We start from the raw sequence: 12,950 nt of genomic DNA on the forward strand, positions 1-12,950 counted from the left end.
AAGTGTTTCTGTGAATAAATTTATTGGCGTACACAGTTATCAATTTCCTTTGGAGTATAAATTAAAATTTCCAATTTACATTATTCTCTTAGTTGAACTTGATGCTCTAATAACATGTCGGTAAAATGCTTTGCAATTACTGGTTCACTGCCCAACATAACTTCATTCTAAAGCTTGTTTATAATATTAACTCTTAAAAATAATTTTGGGCACAAAGTGGGCTCAAGATGATTTCCTAAGCCATAAAACTTATGTTCAGAGTATTCTGAAAAAATAATTATTCATTCACCAACTTAATGCATTCATGCAATCTTTGTTATGGATGAATGAAGCAAAAGTACACGTAAAAGAAGTCATAAGTAAGCTCTATTGGAGTTGCATCTGAAATAACGAAAAGATACATGTGAACATGAAATTACTTTACAGCAACCCAATATCAAAACTATTAACATCAATGATGTACTTAAAAGACTAAACGGTATTGACAAATGAGTTTGAAAAGCTTTATCAATGTACTAGAGCTCTATATTTCGAAATTCATTTTACAAACATTCATACAGAAAGTACACAGTAAAGAGGAACACATTCTTGCCTGTACATTTGTATGCACCAATATACAAATAACATACAACAAAATATAAAAAAGCCAACAAATAGGAGTGATGTTTCCTTACCAAAATTTGCTATATTACAATTTTAGTACGTGTATCCACTTTTCTAGAATGACAGTTCAAAAGTGCTATGTATTACATTTCAGTAAGGGAAGGGTAAATTACAGTATAAAAACATTGTCATTGTCACTAGATTTTCCAAATTAAGAATTTTTAAACAAGGCGATTATCTGACAAGATTGATATCGTAAATGGTTATCTTTAAATGGAATAATGGACTTTCTAACCAATAAATTTGAGTCTTTCGATAAAAACAAACACAATTGATTTGCAAAATAATTTCTGTCTCTAAAAGTTTTCAGTTTTTTTTTTTTACAAGATTACAAATAGTATGGCTTTTTAAACATTATAGCATCATATCTGCCATAGATTCACCTAGATATAATACAAAAGCACTTTAAAATAATATCAAGTTACCTTTCAAAGCCAAAACAATACCCTCTTCAAAGGCTAATGAAACCACCCTTGAGTCAATGGACCAATCAATAGCCATGTGGCAGGATAATTTGTCACAGTTCTGGCAAATGAAAACATGGCTGTACAAGGGAATTAGTATTGAACATGCCTCATTTGAAATAAGTGCAGAAGAGCATTATCATCTATCTCCGCCAAGGCCTTAAATCAACATCTTCTCTGGAAAAAATTAAATATTCTTAGTTAATCACAAGAATTGAACTGGCCAAGGCTCATTACATGAGGCAAAGCAATACCAATTTCAATGACACCATAGCCTAAAGTTGCAGTTGGGAAGGTTATATTTTTTTTTTGATAGTCATAGAAAACCTCATAAAAGGAAAAGGACATACGCACATTCACAGAGCAGTTATGCTCTCTCATACATGCTCCATTTAGAGAAGCATAAAACCAGGGAGGAACCAAATAAATAATACACTATATACAATTAATTGAAATGACTAAATTTGACTAATTGCTGTTTTGATATAATGACAAAACAAACAAATCAAACCAAATATACTATTTCTTTTTAATATCACATTGCAAATGGCACAGACCATTGGCATGCACATTAAAAAAATAAATTTCTAATTCAAGACTGAATCATAGGCCTAATTCATTTCAGTGTGTCTTTAGATAAACCAGATATGACTAACAATGAAATAAATTAATTAACTATAGCATGTGCATTGTGAGCAAATATTATTCCATTTTTAATTGGAGCAGGTGTCATGATTTAGTACCACACCACTGTTACATTTTATTACTGACTTTTTACCTCACATTACTGTGTTTTAGTCAAAAAAGGGCACAATTACAGTAAAAAGGAACATTAAAACAATTTGAGTGCAAACAATGCCAACCTGGTAAAAAATGAAGAAAAACAATTCTTTAGAGAAATATTTAGAGCAAGAATAATAAAAAAGGAACATGTCATTGAATAGAAAGAGAGAGAAGACGAAGATAAAAATATCAGTTCATGGAAAAGATATTTTTGTTCCATTATGGACAAGATAGGAGGATAGTGACAAAGAAAAAGTATCAATTAAAAAGATATTTTTGTTCCTTTTTTCAATCGCAAAATATTTTCATTGATGAAGAAATAAATATGAGGAATGATTAAAGCAAATTTGAGAAATTTTCTCAACACAATAACGTGATAATGGTGTATGATAACTTACTCTGTGACACAATACAAAAAAATTTGAGCTGAAATTCATTGGATGATAAAGATGACAGATAAGTATAGAAATTCTCCCAATGTTTCAAATACACACATTCACACGCACACACACACATATCCACATATGCACACACACACACATCCTCTGATATATTCTCATTCAAGCCGTCAAACTCTCACCTTCACTGAAAATTGTTTCATGGTTATAAATGATCAAATAATTTTTCCTTCACAATTTCATTACCTTTTACCTCTTACGAGGAAACAAGAAGCATTTCAGATGAAGACAGATCATCCTAAACTAATCAGTCATACACAATTACCTTAAAAACCAACTCTGCTGAGCATCATAGGTGGAAATTGCACAATCTTAGTAAACTTCATATAAAGCCAGGCTTTTTCAACATCATAACTCTTTTTACCCACAATAATTATCCAATATTTTCTCTCTGGAGATTCCATCAGAAAAAGACCTCCATGTGTGCCTTAAATTATTATACATGTAAAAACAGAAGGTAATTATAAAATTTTTTAAAGGTTATTTTCATTATAGGACTGTGAATCAGTCATCAGCCCTCCAACCACCCACACTTCAATGACTAGCTCAAAAGCGTTAAACAGAGCTGAACTGGGTAGCACTTGTACTCTGTATAAAATAAAAAAGCAAGTTTTATTTTTAGGATCCTAAAAAATATTTTGCATCCTTTGGGACAACATACGGAACATACACACTTTGATCATCCTTCAAGCCACCAAGGCAGTAGCGACGCACAAGCAGAGTAAAAACTCGTACACATCACTTGAGCACCTAACTTGTCACGCATAAACCAACATATCACAGGTGGAGAAAACTGGGATTGGGGATCACAAAAATATTAGTAAATACCTGCCAGGGCTACTCTATCCCACAAATCCCACACCACCGAGAGGCATGCTTGCTTGCTTACTATGTCCATATCCATTCTGCTGAATTAAGGAGGTTAACACCTTGGTTCGAAATGGAACCAAACTCCCAGGTGTCTTTCACATTTGAGGCACAAACTGACCACGGCCAAAAACCGAGTCAGTGATTACAATATGACAATAATTTAACACTTCCAACAAATTGTTAATCTGTACCTGAAAAAAATCTGAATGGATTTTAGATCTCTGAAATCATACACTGTCATACACGCTTTGTGAAAAAAATGTCCTTTCAAAAATTGGTCATCATGATTAAAAAAAAATTAAAGCCGGTACGAAATTAAACTAATCTTGGGCTTCAATGCAATTATCAGAACTCTTGCAAGCAATCACAAACCTAAATGAACACTTAGAAAATTTACTAATATCACTGACTTTATAACACCTCGGGCTTCAATATTGTGTGCACAGTTTTAGGAGGAATTTGGATCAGCCGATGAGATGAAAGGCAGTGCAAACATTTTTGTTTTATTTTTTGACTATAGAAATCTCAGATCCCACATGCATACATCACATCTACCGCTGAACTGCATTCACAACATCACGCACAGTGTTTTGAACCTCAGCAAACAATCGAGCATTATCGTCTGAATTCCGAGCCCCGGCTGAACGCAGCTGTCTTGCCTGTTGCTCCAATCTTGTCAGCAATTCACGGTATTGGAATCTGCTTCCACTCACCCCACTGCCAGTGTCTGCTAACCCTACACAAGAAGAGTAGAGTAAACCCACTTTGTCTGACAGCTGCAGGCAAGCCGAGGCACTTGCAGATGGAGCACTACGAACTGATGATAAGCTGGCTTCCAATGCTCTTGATATTTCTACTATGTTTTCCCTTCCCCCAGCTGACGATTTATCTGACAATCGCCTTTTTTCCTTCCCTGTAGAGATGCCGATCCCACCACCTGTGGTGACCCCACTGTCTTCTTTGTCCTCCCCAGCAGTGTTGATGGCACTTCCTCTACCAGCCGGTGTTGATGGTTTCCCCACTGAAGGCATGTTGGGGGTTGCATATATGGCGGAAAGCTTGGATCCTGCTGGTATAAGGGGCTTTACAGCTTTAACTGGGGGCTTGGTGGGTACCGCAGGCTTCTCATCATTCCCAGCACCCGGAGGCGGAGGCCACACCCTTTTCTCTACCCTTGGAGGGGCAGGAGTTAAGGGTTTTGGGGGTGGACTCTCCATTGGACAACCATCTCCAGTACCAACACTCGTTTTCATTATGTCATCCACAGTTTCCGGCTCGACCCTCTCCACCTGCACCTTCTCCCCAGCAGATATCCCCAACACACCCTCCCCTTTGTTCTTCAAGCCCTCAATCACAGGAGTTTCTTCGTTGGAACTTTTATGGGTGAATCCCTCGATTATCCTCTTTGCCTTCGGGCTTACATGACCACTAGAGGTTGAATCTGGACGGCTTCCAGGGCAGCTGTTCCCAGTGCCACCTTCCAAACCTATTGCTGAATCCTTGCTCTCCCAAAGCTTCTTGAGGCTGCTGATGCTGCCTGTGCTCCTTCGCTTATCCTCCCCCACTTCGTCCAAACGAGGGGGGGAGCAACCTCCCCCACCACTCCCACTGTCCAGGCTATGGGCACTCAACGTGCTATCTCTCTTTTTACTCTCATCCTCCTCATGATCCCCCTCCAAACTCTTGGCTAAACTACGCCTCCGCTCACCTCCCTGACCCCTTGAAACAGATTCATTCACTTCCACTTCATCATCAGCATCTTCCTTCATTCCGGTTGAACCATCATTCTTCTTCAAACTGTCTGATCCCTTGTCTCCACAGCTCTCAACCTTTCTTAACCGTGACTTAAAATCAATGATTGGCCCAGTACTATCCCCACTAGATTCATCCTTAAAATTGCTACTTACAGGTGATACACCTGATTTCCTTACAGTTTCAAACTTTTTCAGCTGCGCCTTAAAGTCTGACTGAGGTGTTTCCGATTTCGTTATCCCACTACTTTCCACAACTGACTTGTTAGGCCAGCTTGTCTTTCTGAGGTTTGCCTTAAAGTCCACTGGGGATGAGACAATAGCCTTGTCTCCACTAGAGTTTGAGTCCACAGGAGGTGGAGGTGGGGGGCTTTTCCCACTCCAGGGTGAGGCTGACGTGGCTTGATTAGACTGATTGGTCTCAGAGGAGCTGGACGACCTTAGGCCAGTGTCGAGCAACATACCTTCTGAAAGCTCCAAGACTAGCTGAGATGCGGGGTCTTGAGGTGATGATGGAGCCAACTGCAAAGAGCACGTGTCTCCATCAATGGCCCGAAAATCCTTTATCGTGCGACCAAACTTCTGATCTGCTCTCTCTTTTATCTCAGCCACTAGTTTAAGTTCCAGCATTTCCTTCATGCTTGGATGTGCGGGTTTAAATGCTTTGTTGCCACTTCTTTTGAGTCCATCCTCATCCCGAGACTCGTCATATGGTTCACTGTTGGAGGCTGCATTGCTCCTCTCTGGTGGGGATGGTGGAGGGGGAAGTGCCTCCAGCGCCACTGTGTGGTGTGAAGGGCCATCACTGGATGGAGAGGTGGGACTACTACCAGAACGGGGTGGGCTTGGTGGTCTGTCACGGGGCCTGCTTCCCAGTTTCCCATGGCTGCTGATTCCGGGGAGATCTTCAGAACGGGTGCTACCGCAAGAGTCAGTTGATGGTTCTCGGTGTCGCAAGCTCACTCCAAATCGCGAACTTGCCTCAACTACTGAGGGTTCTGTGTTCTTAACATCAGGTGTTGACAAGGCCACATCCCTATCTTCTTCATCAATTCTCTCAGGGGAGCCACGAAGGGATGGATCAGATTCCCGGTAGCAGTCTCGTGGACCCATGCCTGGAGACCACTTGCCATCCCATTCCTTTGATCTGCTAGTTTTCCCTCGACCATTGTCCCCACTCTCAGATGTGGTAGCTTTGCGAGTGGCACGTGGTGATGGTATAGGCTTACCCGCCATGTTTGCTGAACCAGCTCTGCGCCGGCGCTCAGGGCTGGGTGAAGCCTCCTCGTCTTGACGAGGGAAACCTCTGCCGCTGGATGGTGGGGGTGGAGGTTCAGGGGAGAGGGGAAGCTCATTGTCAAACTCCTCGGGAGGGGGTGGGAGATCTGGTGGGGGAGGAGGAAAGTCAAGGTCAGCCAGGGTGGGTCTGTGCCCTGGTGTGGTGCGAGATGGGCTTCCCGTCCGGAATGAGGTGGTCGCAGTTCCCCTGCTGCTCTGATTGACGGCTCCACGCATGGCAGAGCATGCCCTGGGCCCTGAGTGTGCATGGTGGTGATGGTGATGATGGTGGTGGTGGTGGTGGTGCTTGGAGGCAGTGGGCGAGGATGGTGGCTGGGGAGGGTGATGGAAACCACCTCCGGATGAATTGCTTCGTATCATTTGAGGCTGCGTTCTGATGTTCGTTCGGGGACGCTGGCTAGTTGGCATCTGCGGCTGGGCTTGCTCTTCACCCATTATATGGTTTGTGTTGTCACTGGTGAGGGCTCCACTGACTGGAATTCGGTCATCAACTGCCCCAACCCCTTCCTCCATACCCTGACGTCTCCTTATTCTATCTATACCAAGATTTTCATTGGTAGGCCCATCCTGACTGGTGAGCTGTGGAACTGGTGGTGCCAGCCCACTCTGGCGCAGAGACTCCAGATAGGCCCCAATGCGAGCACCTTTCGGGAGGGTCCCATATCTATTGATCGCACGCTTGACATTTTGCACTTCCAGAGCAGCCACCTGAACTTTCTGCTGCTGTGACCCACGAGTGATGGCAGTAGAGGTGGTTGTGGTGCTTGAGACTGTAGAAGTGGTGGAAGAAAATGCCGAGGATTCCTTTGGGGGGTAGGTCTTTGATTTCTTCCCCCTCTGCTCAAGGCCACGGTTACCCATTATGGGTGGGGCTCTCTTGAAGGATGACGAAGTTTGGGCTGGAGTGGCATTAGATGATGGAAAGAATGCCCCAGTCACTTCTGGATATGAGTGGGCTCCACCAGAATCATCAGTGTCTGGTGTTTGGTCCTGTAGATCACTTTCACTATCGCCCTTGTTACTGGCTGTTAGGCACTGAAGATCTCGTGTGATACCTGATGAAAATGAATTTTCAAAATTATTAGATGAGCTCAATAAGCTTTGATAACATAAATCAGTATTATTTGCTAGTGTCACTGAAGCATTTCAATTTCAAAAGAACAACTGGTACAAAACACAGAATTAATTTTGTGAAAAAATTATTAAGACTGATTAAATTCATACAGTGAGTTACACAAAAATATCATGTTAAAAAGTAATTATAATGAACATCAGAAGTTCACAACACAAATAAGCAAAAGCAATACATAAGAGCAACATGCAATTTTCCTTACTTCGCTCATAAATAATCAGCCATTCTTCCACAGCAGAACATATTCAGCAATCAAAAGCAACACTGGAAACAATTAGCATATGCCTTTGCAAGACTTTTCACTACCTTAAGTTTCATGCAACAAAATTAGAGAGAAAATAATATTTTCCAACCTCTCTCACTGATTACATTTCTCTTTCTGAAGCTGAATTCCATCTGCAATTACTCAAAGATGAAAATTTCCATTCTGATGAGAAAATAAATTCCAAAACAAGCATAGCCAGAAGTTTAGCCATATCTGACTGAATGTCGAGTAAAGCATTGTACAAGCACAAACACAAAAACATACCATTAATAAAATCAGGGTTTAGTATGCAGCAGCACAGCGATATACTTAAAAGAGAAAATGTTCAGAAGAGAGAGGAAAGAAAAAAAGATACCTTCAAATATCTTATCAATACCATTTAAGTCTGTTGTGTCTTCTTGAGCCTCATTGGTCAGGATCTCTTGGTCAGCATAGGTACTATCCCGGAAGGAACTGCAAGAAGAAAGCAGACTGCAAAAGTTCAGTCAGCAAGCCAATTCTCAAAGCTGTAGTTGCAATCTGCAACTACCACTTAATTTATTCATCAATACCACAGAAACAGAAAATTATACATGTATTCTAACATCAATAACCAGTTGCTCTTGGTCAAATCTTCTACCTATGACTGAACAAGTTCACAATAGAAAAACCTATGACAGCATAAGATATTACAGCAAAATCACTATGCTAAATTTGGGAACACCACTATGCTGACTAATTGCCCTTCTTCTTTGGCATCCCACTCTATTTTTTCCACATCAGCATCCAATTATAATTTCATGAAAATGTCACCATAAAGTTAATAAATAACTTTATTGATTAACTGAAATATAACTTTTAGGGATACTTCTTGAACTTTTTCAAAAGCTAGAATTACCGTCAAATGGGGATTGTTACTAATTTCTTCCCTATCAAAGGGAATAGAATTTTCTAAAAGCAACAGTTGTAGGAACATTTTCACAAATGATCTATACATATTCTTTTATTATTTCTATTGTAACTTATTTGCAAACTTATATGTAAATGACACATATTGAGCTACCAGCCCTAAGCCTGTGCCTAATATTTCAATTCATTGAAATAGCCCAGTGGGAGTATTTATTTTAGCAAACATATTTGTAACAATTTTTATCCATTTATTTAATACTATTATTACTTTATTTATTCTTATTCTGAATTTTAAAAAAATTGTAAAGGATGAAACAACTAGTATTGTATTTACTGCTGAGACCTGTACTGATATATTTCTTTCAAAGATTCATTTTTTGGTACAAATCTGGAAAATATCATTAAAATCTGGCAAATATTTTAATTACTATGGTGCATTATGTGACCTTTGATAGTTTTGAGTGTGAAAAAAACTTCTTGAGATCAGTTAACTAAGCTAAGGCAAGATCACAGCAGCAAAATAGAAAATGATCTGATATGATGAATTCAATGACCTTTTGGCACCATGAAATGGATCTTCAGTGCCCACTTCAATGCATATGGCAAACTTAAAAACAAACACCCAAAAGAATCCAAGGTGAAAGTCTCTGCAGTCTGGGGATAAGATTCACATCATTGAAATGAACAATGAACTCGGCTGGCAATGCATGACTGAATCTGATACAACACGACAACCTCATAGGGAGTAATATGTTAGCCAGATGTTAATGACAAGTTTATAGATATAATAACAATAAATCTTTAAATGGAATATCTATGCATAAGTTTCAAATATATTTACAAAATACATCATGCGATTGTGAGAAATGAGCTAGATAGAATCAAACTCAAAAAAATAAATCGTAAACCTGTGTATAACACAACATATTCTGACATTTATCTGAAATGAGGTGCTCCTCATCAAGCAAGTCAGTAATTTGATTTTGACCATAGGCAACCAAATGACAAGAGCAGAACAGCATTGATTTTCATTACAATTCATGAGGAAATAATTACATAAAAAATTCATTAAAACCACAGGAAGATGGGGGAAAATGGCACGAATAAGATGTGGGATGTCGAGTAAGAAGGGCATGTGATCAACTGATTATTTTAACCTCAGCATGAAATATGACTTTGTATTTCTAATTCCATTTTACCAGTAGATATTATTTTAAATTTTGCATTATGTTAATCTGCACATGCCGTACTCCTATGTTTTTATGAGCAAAATAAATGCGTTATAATTCATGAATTTAATCACAAATTTTTACATGGTAACTTCTTTAAAATAAGAATCAGCATTAATTATTGCACTATCAAGAGAAGGAAGCACTTGCCTGGTACGCTTTGGTGGAGCTGGCGCTTGCTTTCCTTTCCTGTTTGTTGGTCTCCTTAGTTGAACAAGATTCCCTTTGTTGGATGAGACAGGCCCCGTGAATGTCGACAATACACTTACAGCGCCATCTGAAAAGGCATCAATTTTTTTCCATAAACTAGGTGTGCAAATGAGCCAGGATTTTTTACAGGATAGTCTGTTTTAGAAGTGTGTGTACTTTCTGAGACAAAAGCATCTAAGAATGCTGCTAATACCATGAATTCTACTCTTGTTGCACCCGAGATATGCTTTCTTGGATTTATATTCCATGATATGGCATTTTTGCAATATGCTAAAAAAATATTATTTTGGAACAATGCTTCATAACATATCCTTGCAAATAATTTCTGCAAATAAATAGCCATAAGAAAAAATTAGGTTAGCCCACATTCACTCAATTATGATGAATGAGTGTCTTTTTATTAAGGCATGAAGATTAAATGAGATATAAAAACTTTTAATTACAGTAGTAACTGAATTATACAAACTTCTAAATTGACAGTGTCTACATACGAGGGTCATCCGGAAAGTAGTACCCGTTCGTGCCGCATGAAGTGCTGACGACGCGAGTAGCCGCTGGACGAGGTCAGATAGCTTCAGTGGCTTGTCTGCCTTCTCTGAGCCAAGTTGCGTGACGCTAGCATTGCCTGTGTTGTTTCTGTGATTGTTTACAATGTTTAAAAAAATTGAGAACGCCGCCAGTTGTGAAGTGAGGGCAGTGATTAAATTCCTCAATGCAAGAAACGTTCGCCCATGTGATATTCATCGCCAATTAAAGGAGGTGTATGGAGACAATGTAATGGACGAGTCGTCTGTTCGGCGGTGGTGTCACAACTTCAACATGGGGAGGGGGAACACACACGACGATGAGCGTTCGGGGAGACCGTCTGTCATTACAGACCAACTGGTGAGCTCAGTTGACGAATTCGTGAGGAACGATCGTACGTACGAGGGTCATCCGGAAAGTAGTACCCGTTCGTGAAATAAAGACACAAAAGTAAATATTAACAAACATAAAAAATTTTATTTGAAAGAGGATACTTTAAACTACTTCTCAACATAATCTCCAAGCAAATTAAGGCATTTGTCATAACGTGTGACAAGTTTCTGTATTCCTGCTGCATAGTCCTTCGCCGCCAGCTCATTGAGATACGCGAGGGACCCATCTTGCACAAATTTTTGCATAATGCAGATGGTGTTTAACAATTTCATGAACAATTGTTCGAGAAACATTGGGAAAATGCTCACAGATGTCATCAATTGTGACGCGCCGATCGTTCCTCACGAATTCGTCAACTGAGCTCACCAGTTGGTCTGTAATGACAGACGGTCTCCCCGAACGCTCATCGTCGTGTGTGTTCCCCCTCCCCATGTTGAAGTTGCGACACCACCGCCGAACAGACGACTCGTCCATTACATTGTCTCCATACACCTCCTTTAATTGGCGATGAATATCACATGGGCGAACGTTTCTTGCATTGAGGAATTTAATCACTGCCCTCACTTCACAACTGGCGGCGTTCTCAATTTTTTTAAACATTGTAAACAATCACAGAAACAACACAGGCAATGCTAGCGTCACGCAACTTGGCTCAGAGAAGGCAGACAAGCCACTGAAGCTATCTGACCTCGTCCAGCGGCTACTCGCGTCGTCAGCACTTCATGCGGCACGAACGGGTACTACTTTCCGGATGACCCTCGTACTATTAACTTACTTCAATCATCTGTAAGACTTTTCCTATGAATATCCACACACCAATAGTAAAAATTGCACACACACTGTAAATTAGCATTAAGCAAATAAACTAAGGCATTATGGTCTCGTGCCATAATTTCAAGTATTTGTATACAATGGTGATATCATGACTAATGGTATTTTCATTCACTGAGAGAGTCACCAATCTTTATATAGTAACAAACCACTACAGCTTCATACAAAGCAGCAAAAAATAAGTAATAAATTTGAATTTAAAGGTGGGATTAAAAAGATTACTTTATCCATTACTAATTACTATTATTCATTATTACTTGAATTTCTTAATATTCATCAGTAACTGGTCAATATGATTCAAGACAGAATATATTGTAGGGTTGATCAAGTTACTTCTGCACCATTCCGTTTCCAGCTTTCCAATGCTACAATGAATTTATATGTGAGGTTGCTAGAGTTCTCTATTGTTCATTCCTATGATCTATATTATTGAACTTCTTGTATCAATGCCTGTTTCCAAATCAAAATTTCACTCATTTCAGATGAAAAGGGTAAGCCAATCACCATGCTGAAAATTTGATATCCTACAACTCTATTTTGTAGATTACCATCACCAGTCACACTGCAATGCAACCATATCACAGCATGTATAAAAATATGTTGCAGAGCTCATAAAATTCAGATGAGTAATTAAATGTATGAGTACATGTCACTTCATCCCAACCTAACGATTAATCAAACCTATATCTTGGATATTTTTACCAGATTTTCCTAGTTTTCAATGAATTATTGTTTTTATCTTCACTACAATTGACTTTTTCCATTTTTAAAGCAAGCATTAATCATTTTTAAGTAATTATCAATTGCATATCTTCACTGAATTTAGCCTTACTTATTCAAATGTAATACTGAACACAGGGATCAGTTAGTGCAAGTGTTCAAAATGTCAGTTGACTACTAATAGACAAAAAATAGGAAATATAAGTGATGCCATTAAAACATACATAGATGGTATTTTCACAGCTAGAAATAAAAATGGTTTCAGGAGTAAAACATTTCAAGAATAAAAAACTTACCATTGACAACTCCGGTAGAAGCCATCTGCTCTGACATAACAACCATGCCGTGAATATTGCCTGTGCTTCCCCCATGGGGTTTCTTGTAAGACAGTTGAGGAGTGCCACCTTGGAGTTGCTTCTCCACCTCTGAAAAATGAATAAACATGTAATTTTTATACTTAACTGGGTTA

The 12,950-nt window shown here is 39.3% G+C and overlaps 1 protein-coding gene across 1 annotated transcript in view; it reads right to left on the minus strand.

The window, feature by feature from the left end:
• Positions 1-527: 527 nt before the first annotated feature.
• Abl (tyrosine-protein kinase Abl) overlaps positions 528-12,950 on the minus strand; it is a 320,692-nt gene continuing 308,269 nt past the window's right edge. Inside the window, exons 12-15 of the mRNA XM_071586670.1 lie at positions 12,778-12,906; positions 9,953-10,079; positions 8,062-8,156; positions 528-7,343 (exon numbers count right to left, since the gene is read on the minus strand). Of these exons, the coding sequence (XP_071442771.1) occupies positions 3,790-7,343; positions 8,062-8,156; positions 9,953-10,079; positions 12,778-12,906 (3,905 nt within the window). The 3' untranslated portion in view covers positions 528-3,789. The remainder of the gene's footprint in view (positions 7,344-8,061; positions 8,157-9,952; positions 10,080-12,777; positions 12,907-12,950) is intronic.

This window comes from Hetaerina americana, unplaced genomic scaffold, assembly GCF_022747635.1.
Source record: "Hetaerina americana unplaced genomic scaffold, ioHetAmer1.1.p SCAF_24, whole genome shotgun sequence".
In the NCBI taxonomy this organism is placed as follows: domain Eukaryota; kingdom Metazoa; phylum Arthropoda; class Insecta; order Odonata; family Calopterygidae; genus Hetaerina; species Hetaerina americana.